Source organism: Triturus cristatus, chromosome 3_2 (genome assembly GCF_964204655.1).
Source record: "Triturus cristatus chromosome 3_2, aTriCri1.1, whole genome shotgun sequence".
NCBI lineage: Eukaryota > Metazoa > Chordata > Amphibia > Caudata > Salamandridae > Triturus > Triturus cristatus.
In genome coordinates this window covers 406606320-406620441 of record NC_140584.1, presented here as the reverse complement: position 1 = coordinate 406620441, position 14122 = coordinate 406606320, and the positions used below count along the sequence as shown (strand labels likewise).

The 14122-nt window shown below is 45.2% G+C and overlaps 1 protein-coding gene across 1 annotated transcript in view; it reads left to right on the top strand.

Moving 5' to 3' along the window:
- The first annotated feature begins 1326 nt into the window (after nt 1-1326).
- LOC146857442 (angiopoietin-2-like) overlaps nt 1327-14122 on the top strand; it is a 198380-nt gene continuing 185584 nt past the window's right edge. Inside the window, exon 1 of the mRNA XM_085647960.1 lies at nt 1327-1982. Coding sequence (XP_085504086.1) covers nt 1650-1982 — 333 coding nt within the window. The 5' untranslated portion in view covers nt 1327-1649. The remainder of the gene's footprint in view (nt 1983-14122) is intronic.

Here is a 14122-nt window from a genome sequence, read left to right as displayed (position 1 = left end):
AGCTCCAAGGTGTCTCTGAAGTCAATCTTAGAAGCTAGAGGCCTCTCTAGAAATCCAATGCAGCACCCACTAAGGGGGCAGCTAGAGCTGAATTCTCAGCTGAACTACAATAGGTACCTGAACAGAAACTGCACTCAAGAGGAATAGCTCACATTTTTCTGGAACACACACTCACATTGACCAGGTGAAGGCTTAGTGACCACAGTCCGGAGACCGAAACAGGTCAATACTAAGGGATCCCAAACATAGAGAGGTCAGGCTCTGTGCCAAGTGTGACAGCAGGCAATCATAAATCAAGAGCTTTCTCTCCAGAACCGTTCAGAATGTAGATCTATCAGAGAAGCATTATTTGTGAAATAGTACAAGGTGCATACGTCTTTTCAAGAATTAAAGAAGTGAGAGGGGAGGTGACAGATGAGAGAAAAGGGAGCAAAAGAGTACAGGAGGTGGAAGAGAGAGAAAGGGGGTATGGAAAGAAGAAAGGAAAGTGCAACAAAGAGATGGTGGTAAAATAATTAAGATAAGCAAGAGAAGATAGAAGAGAGTAAAAGGACAAGAAAGGAGCGGAAAATAGAAGGGGCGACTGAGAAGGAAGAAGATAAAGGAAAGAGTGAAAGAAAGAAGCAGAAGAGAGGCAGAGATGCTAGAGAGGAATAGTCGGAAGGAAATAAATGAGTGGAAAAGATAAAGTGAGAGAAGAGAGACACAGCGAGAGAGGGGAATTGTAGACGAGAGAGAAAATAAAATAGCAAAAGCGAAGTGAAGAGGGAGGAGAGAAACAGGAAGAGAGAAGAAATGAGAGAAGAAGGGGAGAAACTAAACGATAAAAAATGGGATGGATAGTTGGTAGAGGAGAAAGAGAGAATACGTAGACGAGAGAATGAATAGGTATGTGAGAGTGAGAGACAGGTCAAGTAGGAGAGAGAGAGAGAAAGAGGGAGAGAGACACTGGGAGAGAGATAGAGTAAGGATGACAGACAGAAGAAGAGACGATGGTTGTGAAATGTAGACCAGTGGTTACATTACCAGCGGCTGAAACAAAACGTGAGCCTGCATTAATATTCAACAAGTATTTGTGGTGCGGGAACACGAAAGAGCGCGCACCTTCGATAAACCTGGAAGCCCTCCCCGCATTCCTGTGGTCGCTGAACTCATCGCGGACCGGATCGGGCGAGGAGTTCCGCGAAACAAAGCAGCCGCAAATAGGGATTGGAGCAGGTCCAAGACGAGGAGGGAGGGGTGGCCTCTTTAAAAAGAACAACTACAACACCCTCCGCTGACAGACCCATGTGGCCGGAGAAGTCCGAAGTCGTGAATCGCTCATAAGTGAGGCGAGGGATCAAAACCCGGGGATTTTAGGTGGCAGTGCCTGCAGCGACAACGGGAAGACGCATGCTATGTCGGCGCTATAGATTAACTGGTTCTGGGCAGTCTTAAAGGATCTTTGACTCTTTCACTGACGCCGTGTACCACACTTATGCCACACTTTTTATTGACTTTCAGGTCACAAAGTGCCTGGAGGATATCCATTTGCTGAACTCCGCTATACATTCATTCACTCACTGCACCTTTTTAGTTACTAGTGAGTGATACGACAGGGTTATTTTAAATTGCCCAAAACACTCATTTCTGAAGACTCTCTTGGAAGTATGTTCCCGCTTCTCGAAGTGATGCTGGTGGGGTGGCTAGGCTCCTGCCTGGTTCCGGTGGGCTCCGGCGCATACCTTCAAGCCGCGAGCGCCCCCGAGAGGCACCGGCACCAGGTGCAGCACGGACCCTGTAGCTACACCTTCCTCCTGCCCGAGCTGGAGGACTGCCGGGCCCCCGCGGGTGGCGCCTCTCCCGCAAACTTCCATGTTTCCAACTCTCTGCAGCGCGACGCCCCTCCGCCGCCACCAGGGGGCGCAGGGCCCACCTGGCCCAGCCAGCGGCTGCAGCAGTTGGAAGACATCATGGAGAACAACACGCAGTGGCTGCAGAAGGTAAGAGGCGGCTTCTGTGCGCTACACTGTGTTTGTTTGCTGCTTCACCGTGGTTGGTTCTGAGGGCTCAGCAGACCATTGTACACATTGCGAGGATCTGTGTTTGACCCAATAAGCCTTCAGTATGAGTGGACATTGTTCCGTCGTAATACCACATGAGGTAACACAGCACTTTATGTGACTAATAATGGGCGTATCGGTAAGAATATACACCTATCATCTCTCATTAGCGCCAAGACACCCCGAAAGGCGAGCTAGTGCTATGAATTCGTCTGTTCTTCTACTACATGTTAAATTGCTTTGAGCAGGTCGCATCACTAGCAGTTCTCTGTACTTGATGACTTTACTGTAGGACAAACGTCGTTCAACTTTTTTTCATGCTGAGCTACACGTTGGTTAATGCTCAGATGTGTGGCTGTATGTTAGGACAAGAAACTCTGCTCCAGGCTAGTTTGTGCTAGAATATGCAATACTTCGGTATGTTAGGCAAGGCATTCAATGGAATGAAAATGGGGGAATTAGGGTCTCTAAAAATGGCCTTTGTAATTAATGGCGTGGCTTGAACATGCAAATAAAATTTCTGTGATTCCCAAACCATGCCACACGACAGATATGTTAGTGTGCCTGAGTTTTCTGTTATTGCTTTCAGATATACAACACAACTGACATACACCTAAAACCACCCAGGTCTATTGGCTTTATCAAAGATTGTTAGTTGTTTAAGATAAATGAGTAACAGCAATGGTTTTGTTAAATAATTAATATTGAAAATGTTTCAATTCTGAAATTGTGAGACTGAATTAAACATTACTGGGGTGTGTGGAAGGGGTGGTAATCGACAGTGTCTCAATCACTCCTGTCATGTTCACTCCATGTTGGACATGTATGTACTTGTTCTCTCCACATCTCCCCCATTTCCATATCTTAAACCTCATTTGTTTCCTCTTCAGCACTCTCACTTCCCTCTCTCCTGAATGCACTTTCTCACAACTCCTTCACTTCACTAACCTAAAATACACATACACATGCACTTACCTGTAAGTACTGCATTTTCTTTCACTTTCACCTTGTCAATATTTTGATAAGTTGCCCCTCCTTTTCCACACATTTGTGCAGAATCACAACAGCAAATGGAAAACGTGACCATCTCTCTGTGCGCTCTACAGAGAGGCCAAGGATTGGATGACCATCTATTCTGAACATCTTTTTGACCCACTGACAGGCACTCTGAGAAATGTGCACTTCCTTCAGCCTCAACTCCAGAGCTCTCAATCGTGGCCCGTTTTAAACACCTGGGGGCGACTCAGCTCAAAGTATGCATTAAACAAAAAAATTACAAAATATAGCATCCTGGAAATAGCTTACACTCTTAGTACAAAATTAAGTAAAACGCGAAATATAAACAGGAACTAAATCGCTGCCATGGAATACCATAACGTGTTTTACATTCACTGCTCAGAAATCGATCACTGTTTCTACCAGTCGAGTCAAGGACATGGACATAGAGCCCCATAGGGACCCGTCTGGTAATGTTAGCCTAGGCAGTGCCAGGTTATGTTATATTTCGCCAGGCCAGTTGTCTTTTTGATTGCTATATGGTATATTAAGTTATGCTATGCTGCTTTTTCTTGTATTGTGTTAAGTGTATTTCCGCAGCACTTAAACGACGTTGCTGTAACCAACCGCGGAATTCTATACATTTAAATTAATTAAGAGACTTCAATATTGCAAGTCTCGAAAAAAGAGAAATGTAAAATATTCATATGTTGCTAAGCATATTTACATGAGTAAACATATGCAGTGCTCACTGATCACTGACCTGCAACCACGTCCTTGCTGTAGTCCTATATGGAAACAGGCACTGAATAGGGGTTAAACTGAAGGTGCCAAAAACCGAAGCACTCCTGGGCTGCTCAAGCCTTATCCCAGTGTCCGGCACTGTGCATCACACTTTACTGGGGAGAAGGGCAAGGTAGTCAATCTATGGTCATTCCATGCATGGCCTCTCTGCTGAGACTGCAGAGAGGTGTTGGCTGCAGCTATTCTACTTTCACCGGAGAAAACCACCGTAGCGCCTCTTGTATAGACTTGAGATCAAGAGCAGCTTCATGAGCCCCTGCTGCAGAGGCCATGTCGACCTAGTTTTGTTTTATTTATTTTTATTTATTTATGCGTTTAGTTATGCATTTATTTATTTATCTGCGTTTTTCTACAGTGGAGTCCAAGCTCAGCGAATTTTACAGAAGTAGCTAAAACAATGCATCATTATATAGGTGCCTATATGTTTTAAGTTAGTGCAAAGGAAGAGCAGGCTGCCCAAAGCCTATCCAGCTCAGAGAATAGGACATGCATGCAACCATGTCAGTTTCATCAATGAAAGCAACGAATCACAGAAATGACGACAGTCTCCTATGTAAGGGAAGTGGGAAGCAGGTTAGGCCTGGAATGCCGATGGAACAGTGGTTGCTCCAGATATTCTTCTGTGAGCAGTGTTTATTCTCATCTTGGGCGGGGGGGGGGGGGGAGGGGGAGGAGGGGGGGTGTTACTGACCCTGGAGATGCTCTCTCTGAATGTGTGCCAGAGCACTCTTCGGGGCCCCATAAGGAGTAAAAGACTTCAGAGATTGCACATTTATGAGATAGTAACTCAGGGGCTCAGAGTTTATTCAGAACCCTTGTCAGGAGTTTTATGGGCCCTGGGCCAAGACATATTTCGGAGCCATCTCTTGGAACAAGGAAAGATATTTAGTGTTCAAAATGATATATCCCCTTGACCGCTGGGTCATCCACACGTCATTATGGCCGTATTGTTTTTGGGTCAAAACTATCACTAGTTGAATATAACCATTCACCATCTACTCCCTCCTCTCGGTTTCTTTGACCACCTCCTTGTACCCAATCTTAACAACAAGTCAGAGAACTCATCTGCATTTTTCATCCACCAGTTTCTTTCACTTGGACTTCAATCCCGAACTCAGCTCCTCGAACAGTCTCTATACTGTTAACTTCAAACAACCCATTGAACCAGCCTAGACCAAAGTCCACATTGTCACCCTTGCCTTAACAACCATGCAGTCTGCCAAATAGCAACCGATTGATCAGAATTCGCTGCCTTCCTGTCTTCAAAATTACAGTTGTTCAATCAGAACTTGCTCACAACTGCCAAAACCAATCACGCACCACTGACACTTAAATCCAACCAAACAAAAACATTGCACCTTCATGGATGAGCTCATAAAAACTCTAAATCAAGAACTCATCACCCTGGCCATCAGAACTGACTCAAAAGCTGATGCCAGTACCCTTCTGCCCTTAGTCAATCTCATTCCTGAGAGCCAGTATTAAAACTCACACCCCTTAAAGATGTACTCTAAATAATCAAAGCTCTCTACACCATGGTGCGTCCAACAATACACTCATACAAAATAAGCTATCAGCTTATAAGAACAAAACAGGATAAACCCCACTCTTGAGTCTGAAATCCCCCCACTAATGACACAGAAACCTCATTTGCACCAAAAGCTACCTACAACAAGTTACCCGTTAAGCTGTATCTTCGCAGCCGGCAAGGCTTCCTTAAACCCATCAAGTAGTGCCTCAATTTGATCCCAGTCACCTATGGAAAACAGAAAAAGAGCAGAAGAAGGGAAGAGAACAAAGGGACAAGCAGAGTAAGGAATGAAATTTAGGACTGGGTGGTGAGCTCCGCTCTGTTCTCAGAGTTTGCGGAGTTTTCCACACTCTGCAAAGCACGCGGAGTTCCGAAAAACTCCACTCCGTTTTTTTCCTTGCTCGTCAATGTTAAGCTGGCGAGTGCTCACAAGGGAAATCCAACGGTAAACCAACTCCCAGCAAGATTTCTTAACGCAGGCGGTCACGGATGGTTAAGACCGCTTGCGTTGAGAAACCCTCCGTTTACATTGAGGAAGCTTCCTCTCGATTAGAAAATCTACTCAAGCAGCAGAAGGAAGCAGCGCTCTCTAGCGCAGCACATCGTGCAGTTCATGCTGATTTTCCAGCGCAGGACAAACACCCGGCACTAAAAATCAGCATGAACGGCTCAACATAATGCACTCTGCTGCTTGCGGAAATCAACATAGTGCGGCAGAGTTTTTTGGTCACTTTGCGGAGTTCTGTGTAGCGGAACTGCGCAAACTCCACCCAGGCCTTAAGTAAGAGAGAGAATGATAGGAAGAAGGAGAATAAAGGAAAAAGCATGTGATGCAAGTAGACTAAGAAAGATGGAAAGCAGGAGAACTGTGAACATAAAAGAAAGCGAGTTGATCAGTAAAATATATTAAGGTAGCTATAAAAGAAGATATGGGACTTATAAGGTTGGATTGACACAACAAAGAGTGCACGTGGGGTATGGTGAGGGAGGAAACAGGTGAAAAGCAGACAAGAGGGAAGGATGATAGAAATAAAATGGATATGGAAATACTTAGACCCGAGGGCAATGGGAAACAGGAAGAGTCTGTATATTGGGACTGGATCAGAAGTTTGAGTTTCATGAGAAGAAAATTGAGATAGAATTAAGAGAAAGAGATTTTAAGATTCAGACGAGAGACAAGTTTGGAAAAAGGAGGTGAATCAAACTGAGAAATTGAGTTCTCCAAATGAGAGAGAGGGGGATGTTGAGGAGTCATGGATGCTTTCAGAAATTAAGATCGGGATTCCAGGTATTATTCTGGTCTCATTGGCATTATGTCGACATTCTGGGCATTACTAATTAGCATTAGGTGACCCTCAATGCCATATAGTAGTCGTTATGTAGTCATTATGGAGGCACTGGCACAAGGTCGCCTTCATGCCATATTGTGGGCATTTAGTGCATATGATGGCATTGACATACATGAGACCACTTTGGCATGTTGTGTGCTTTTTAGGAATTATTGTGGCCATACCATAAGGCCCTCCTTGACCTATTGGGAGCATCTAAGGCATCATGCAGGCCTCGCCTTTCATAATTGTGGCAGTTGCATACATATGCTATCCTTAGCATGCCATGAGAAACCTGTGCATTATTTGTGAACATTGAAGGCACAGTGAAAGGCACCGCTAGCAAACATGGACATCCATGACTTCTGGAAAAAGTGGGCATCTGTGTCATGTGGTATCCACCACTAATATAAGACAAACATCTCTGCCATGTGATTGCGATATATTTATATCTGAGGCAGATCCTTTCTTTGTGAACCATGTGAGTACTTGGTGAAAATGAGAAGCTGGTATTTGCGGACCAAATTTGTACATTTATAGAACATTATTTTTTTTAAGAACTTGCAAGCTAGTGTTTGAGGACAAACTTATTGTATTTCCATTATGTATTTAAAACAGATTTTCATGTAGTAATTAATGCTGAGTTGGGGACATATATTTCTGCTGCTGTTTTCTTCTTGCCATATGGCAACTGCTGCTTTGGCTTTTGGTTCAGGATTCACATAGAGGTACTTATCAGAGGAACTACTATGTGAGACCAGAGTCTGCAAGATTACTGTAACCTTACGGATATATCAGGTATCTGAAACTTTAATGTTTCTGTAGCGCAAGTGGAAGCTCTTGCATTTGCCTGTGATATCTGCAGTAGCGGTCCGTGGAGGGAGTGACGGTGGGGCAGTGAGGCGGGGCGGGGCAGGGTGGAGAAATGTAAACACCGGAATATGGATGAACGGAGGTAAGTACCCATTTAAATATGTAAAACGAATTTCGTTGCGCGCGCTGCATCGCATTTTGTGATGCAGCGCGCGCAAAGGAATTCGTTTTTTTTATTTAAATGTGTACTTGCCTCCGTTCATCCATATTCCGGTGTTTACATTGCCCCTCCCCCACCCTGCCTCACTGCCCCACCGTCACTCCCTCCACGGACCGCTACTGGATATCTGTTTAACCGAAGGAGTGGTCCTGATGTCTACTTCTTTGGCATAACCTTCCATTTTCCACCCTTCCGCCTGCATAAGATAATATATGTCTGCAAATCTTATTGGAAAGGGAAATTAAATGAGATGGAAAACGGAAAATTAAGAAAACTGAATAATCAGCGTAAATGACGCCACTAACAAAAGCAGAATGCTGTTCAAGGCAATCACATTGTACTGAAGGAAAATGTACCCAATATACAATAGACTTCTATGTAATTCTTAATGGGATATGCCTATCAAATGCAACCGTAATTGTCAATTAAGAATTCATGTTTTATTATTTAAATTGTACTCTTCTTGGGCCATTGGGCTTCCACCCATCCCTTTTTCATCTGGATCTCTGCACCATCATTATACATGAGTTAAAAAATATGGCATATATAAAAAGCATTTGCAATGCAATAGGTCTCGCATTTACGAGAGTTTAAGCTATTGGCATTGTAAATGACAATGTCTTTTATTTACACATTTTAAAAACCATAACATAAATAAAATTCAAAGTCATTTACAATGCCAATAGCTAAAACTCACGGAAATGCGAGACCTATTGCATTGCAAATGCTTGTTTAGAAAATAGAGTGATGCTGATACTAAGTTTGCGCTGGTCCCTCTGAGAGACGCAGGAGAGTGGGCATCTCAGGGGACAGGCGAATGTGCTGAGAACGGATTCGGTGGATTTCAGAGAGTGTGTATGATAATCTGACACCAGGTGGGTGGTCGAGGGAAGAGAAACCAAGCTAGGCTAAAAAAGAGGCATAAAAAGAAGGGGTGTCGTCGAAGTGTGAGAAAGAGCGGAATGGGTAGGGACGCGATGTAACAAAGAGACGATGAAGGAAGAGAGTGACTTCAGAGAAAGAACGGAGTGGGTTAGCGGCAAGGTGAGCTCTGAGAGTGGTAGGAGAGAGGGCGTGCCACTACAGAAACTGGGGAGGGCAGTGACTACAGGGCTAGGGGAGAAAAAAGGAGGTTGTTACAGAAATAGGAGGGGATGAACTGCAGAGAACCCAAAAGGTGATAGGAGAGCAGGGAATAAAGGGTTGTGGGTTTTGGGCGAGGGAACAGGGAGCGCCATAAGGTGAATGGTGAGATTATGGGTGAAGAAAGAGAAGGGGAAGATGTTAGGGAAAGAGAGAGTGAGAATGGAGGAAAAAGGAAAAGCAAATGAGAGTAGTGGGGAGGGAGGAGAATGAGAGGAGGGTTTTTGGAAGCGGGTACAAAGGTGGGGTGGGATGGGAGCGTGAGGCGGGAAATGAGCGAGAAGGAGAACGGGGCAGAGGGAAGCGAGCGTCAGTCTGCTGTGTGTGTAAAAGTGAAGCCTCTTTTTTATGAGAGTAAAAAGTCTTCCGGTGGAGGGCTGTGCGTAGGGAACGAGGAAGCGAGGGCTGCTGGGAGAGGAACAGAGGGGCTGCAGGCAGGTGGGACAGTCAGCATGCTGAGAGTGAGTAGAGAACAGTCTCGGAGCTGGACGGCAGCAGAAGGAGAGGGGGTAGCAGAAAGCCTCGATCAGGTTGTTGCCCATGTGCAGAGGGAAAATTCTGTGACATCCGTATGCCAGAGGGAGGGCCGCCATGAAGAGAGCTGTGATTGTTGCTGCACCGATCAGGTTATCGCCCCTCTGCAGGTTGCCATTCAGTGACCCCATATGCCAGGTTTACCCTCTGTGAAGAGTGCAGTTGTATTGATTGGGCTGTAGACCATGCGCAGAGCTAAGTTTGCAACCCTTTACGGCAGGTGAGGCCACTGTGAAGAGTACTAATGTGCCAATCGGGCTGTAGCTCATGTGCGGAGACAAGTCATTGACCCCATATGCCAGAAGGGACCCTTGTGAAGATTGCTGCTGTTCCGATCCGGCAGTAGCCCAGTTACAGAGTGAAATCGGGGACCCTGAATGCCTGAGTGGGCCACAGAGACAAGGTAAGGAGCGTGGTCTAGTCAAGACCATTGTGAGGAGGAGGCCATTGTTGTGAGCCAATTGGGTCCAAGCTCTGTCCGAGGCAGAAGGGCGAAACTCGGGCTGCAGTCCGGGAGGAGCAGAAGAAACAGAGAGAACGCCTGAGGGGACAGGGCTCCTGATGCTCCACAGACCTCCCATGTCACTTACACATCCCGTGGAGTCGGTAGAGAGCCCCGGCTCCTACCACGCGGGAGCCTCCTCAGCAGCCGGTTCGTGGAGCCTTCGTTCCCTCTGGATGGTTGTTCTCTGTGCCCACCAAGAGTCCGGCAGCAGCGGAGAGCCAGTGGTGGGCAAACCAGGGGGGCAATAGTACCTGTTGTGGTGAAGGCGCTCATAGACACGACACCAGGGGGCTGGCAGAACGGGTCAAGAATTCAGCAAGAGAAGGATCCCGCACGCACAAGACAACTCCTCTAACAGTGCCAGGGCACGGAGAAGTAGCAAACACCCGACTACCGCATGAGAGGATCTCAGTGACTTATTCACGACCAGACTGGCAAACTAAACAAGCTGTCGCCATTGCGCGAATGAGGAAAAAAAAGTGCTATCAGAGTAATTGAAGGAGAATGTATAACGCTGCAAGCAAAAGATCCAGTCCTCATGGGCCGTCTCAAAAGGAGACAGGGCGGTAACTAGGAGGGACTAAAAAGCCTCATTTTCAATTGGAGCCTAGCGTTTACCATAGACCATGATGCCAGCCAATGAAAAATAGGGGCGAGGCTTCAACTCCACTTCTGAAATCTCCTTGATTACAAGATGCCTCGCAGAGCGAGCAGCACATGCGCGCTGCAACGCTAAGTGAGACCTAAAAAGGAAAATGATTTTTCTCTGATTTGAGTTGACAATTAAGCACCGGAAACCACAGGCCTAAATTAAGCACTGCTGATAATAGCATTAAGATTCCCCAATATGCCGATGATACACAACTCTAATTAAAAGTCTTCTCTGCTTCAGACATCCAACACCTCAAACACTGCTTGTTCATCATCCAGGCATGGATGAAGCTCAATCCAACCGAGACAGAATTCCAATTATTAGCCAAGAGCAACAAACAAGTTACAGTACAAAAGTAGCTCAATGACCTGAACCATGATGGCTTTGAACCTCAACTCTCACCGAATGCGAAATTACTTGAATACCCTGAACACCAAACTCGCCCTCAAGAAGCACATTGCCAAAAAAAGGATGACCTGGTACCAACTCTCTCTTCTAAAGGAAGTCAAACTTTTTCTTTCACAAAGCGACTTCAGATCTGCAGTCTGAACCTTTGTACTCTTGCATATGGATAGTGGTATAGCCCTACACCATGGAACCCCAGACTCCACACTGGCAGCCCTACGGGAAATCCTACACCCCGTAGCACATTTAATCTGGGGCCTGAAGAAATACGATCATATATGACCCTCAGCACACCGGCATCCAAGATACCATCAGACTGCAAACTAAGAAGTGTAAAAAAGAAAAAACAAGATAACAGGCCTTTTGCATCTATGCACCCAGGATATGGAACAACATCCCAATATATATTAAGACCTCCCCAACTCTGCTCCAATTCAGAAAAAGTAGAAGACTCGCCTCTTTAAATAACACTACATCACAATGCATCAACGATCCATAACTCAGCTTCCTCTCCTATTACTCGTTGATTTTAAGCTTGCCTTTGTCCATGCATAGTGCTCCACTGCCCTTTGACTAGGTTTGCGCTATAGGAATTATCATATACCTCCAATATCGTATAGGTAAATGTTGACAGTGCCATTCTGAAAAAGGCCACAGGGCATAACAAATTGCATTTCAGATTAATTGAACCTCCTATAAAACCAAAGATTTTTTAGACAATTTTTAGGGAACCTAGACTGAAACAGTCTTCATTTTGCTATAATTTATTATCATATTTTTATTGGGGTAAGCTAGGGAAGCGACCTCTTGGGATGGTAAAACTTGTCTGGCACACCTTAAAATATTTTAAGATTTCATGTTTCCACTTTAGCATTGACTGTAAAACCTGTGGCTTTTTAGAAAATTAATTTGAAATGTGTCCAGTAAAATATCCAATGTGGTCCCATTATAGCAAACATTTTATGAGAAGGAGTGAGTGACTCTGCAAAACTCTCAGCGAGGTTAGTTTATTTGAGAGCCTGAAATGTTTTATATTATTTTACGAGTACCTGCACAGAATTTCCTGGACAATCTACTGCTTTTCGAAGAAACCTGCAAATCGAGCTTAGAAATGCACCCGTTAACCTTCTTTTCCTATCCTCCTTCAGCGGGACGGAGGGGATTATTGGGGGATCATGCCGGGAGGGGACATGCAAACCTTATGAGGGAGTAGTAGGCTAGCTTGCTTACTGAGGGAACAGCTCTCAAACCTCTCATCACACAATATGCAAGTTTCTGCTCGATTTGTGCCCCCATTTTGCACATAAGTAATGGCTAAAGAAAACGAAATTTTGATTAGGGATGGTTCTCTTCTAATGAATTGTGATGTGATATGTTTTAAATGGTCTTATGATATATCTCTTGTATTGTTCTCGTGTATGTGCACTTTGATGGTGCTTGTTTACCGAATAAAGTTCATTACTACTACAATATGCAAGTGTTCTCATCAGCATTGGAAGCAGCAGACTGCAATGCAGCACCAGCGGCCAGTGTGAACGCTTCCTTCCAAAGAACAGTGTTTAAGCCAACAGTAGAGCACAGAGGTGGAATGCATTCTCATCCAGGCTCCTCAGCAGATGGTGCAGATGCTTCTGTGTCTCCTTGTAAGGAGATGATTGAATGAAGGAGCTTGTGAAGCAATGATGAATGGTGAAGTATGGAAGGAATGGGCAGCACTTCTAACTTTGATCCTTCACCAAGAGCTCTTGACACTTTCAAAATGAGAATACACTAAAATCAAAGCAATAGTAAACAAACACTGCCTAGTAACCTGCACCTCTGCTTAGATCATGCTTTATATGTTGATATCTAATAATCAGTATCTGTGCACTAGTGATCAGGGAGGAGGACGGGGGTTCACTATTCAGTGCTACACATGTTTCTTCCCCTTCTTGTGACCATGGATAATCTGTGCCATCAATGCCTTCTGCTAAATATAAGTCATAGAAACATTTTTATTTCGAGCTGGAAATTGCAGTTTTTGTGATTTCTAAGAGCTGCAAATAACAGTTGCTAATATGACCTTATTTATGGTTCTCAATGAGAGTATATGTTTTATTACTGTTGGGACAGAAACGCCCTCGCATGGGGCTGGGCGTGCATCCCTGCCCTGAGTGGTGACATCATACCGTGTAGTGATCAGTAGGAGTGAACAGGCCTTTTTACCTGTGTCACTTGAGTGAGGCCTAAAGGTTCACTCATTTAAAGTTCAGCTGCTGTGCTTAACTCACTCTTGGTCTTCATCGGTTTGATGTACAGTGCTGCGCAGAGCATGTGTGCCATATATGTCCTGGGAGTATGTGTGCCTGTGAATGTTACAATACAGGGATAGTGCTGTGCAGTGCTTGTGTGTTATATGTGTGTGCTGGGTGAATGTATGATAAGAATGGTACAATACATGGATGGTGCTGAATTCCATTTTGGGAGAGCCAGGGCTCACTGGAGGAATTTGAGGAGGAAGATGAATCCCCTAGATAGATTGGTGGGTTGCTGCATTCCTGTGAGGAACTCTAAAGGAAGGGAGAGCCAGGCTCTTTAGTACACTTTAAGGGGTGTTGTTTGATTCAGAGAGAGGTCACAAGGAAGGAGCCTGGACACATCTCAGGAAGAAGATGGGGCTGATAAGAGAATCATAAAGTCGAGGGCCGAGGTCCTGGAGTAACCTTTTGATACACATATCACTGTGGCTGACATCAAGGTTTGAACCTCTAGTCACTCCAGTGGCCTGTGCTGGGGCATCTCCCTGGGACTCCAGACCATCTGCCCCTGGAGCCTGCACCAGTGCCTGCATGCTTGCCTAGACTAATGTGCCCTGTCAGGTAGAGGAGAGTGCTGGGGTGAGCGAGGTCCCGTGGGGCATCCTGGCGATTGAGTCCCTGTAGCCAGATGTGAGGAGACGGCTGCTGCACCTATCAGGTTTTTGCCTATGTGCAGAGAAAAGTCAGCGGCCCCTGTTTGCCAGAGAAGGGCCACTGTGAAGATAGCCATGATGGCTGAAGCACCGATCAGGCTGTTGCCCATGTGCAGAGGGAAAATTATGTGACATCCGTATGCCAGAAGAGGGCTTCCATGAAGAGAGCCATGACTGCTGCTGTACCGATCAGGTTATT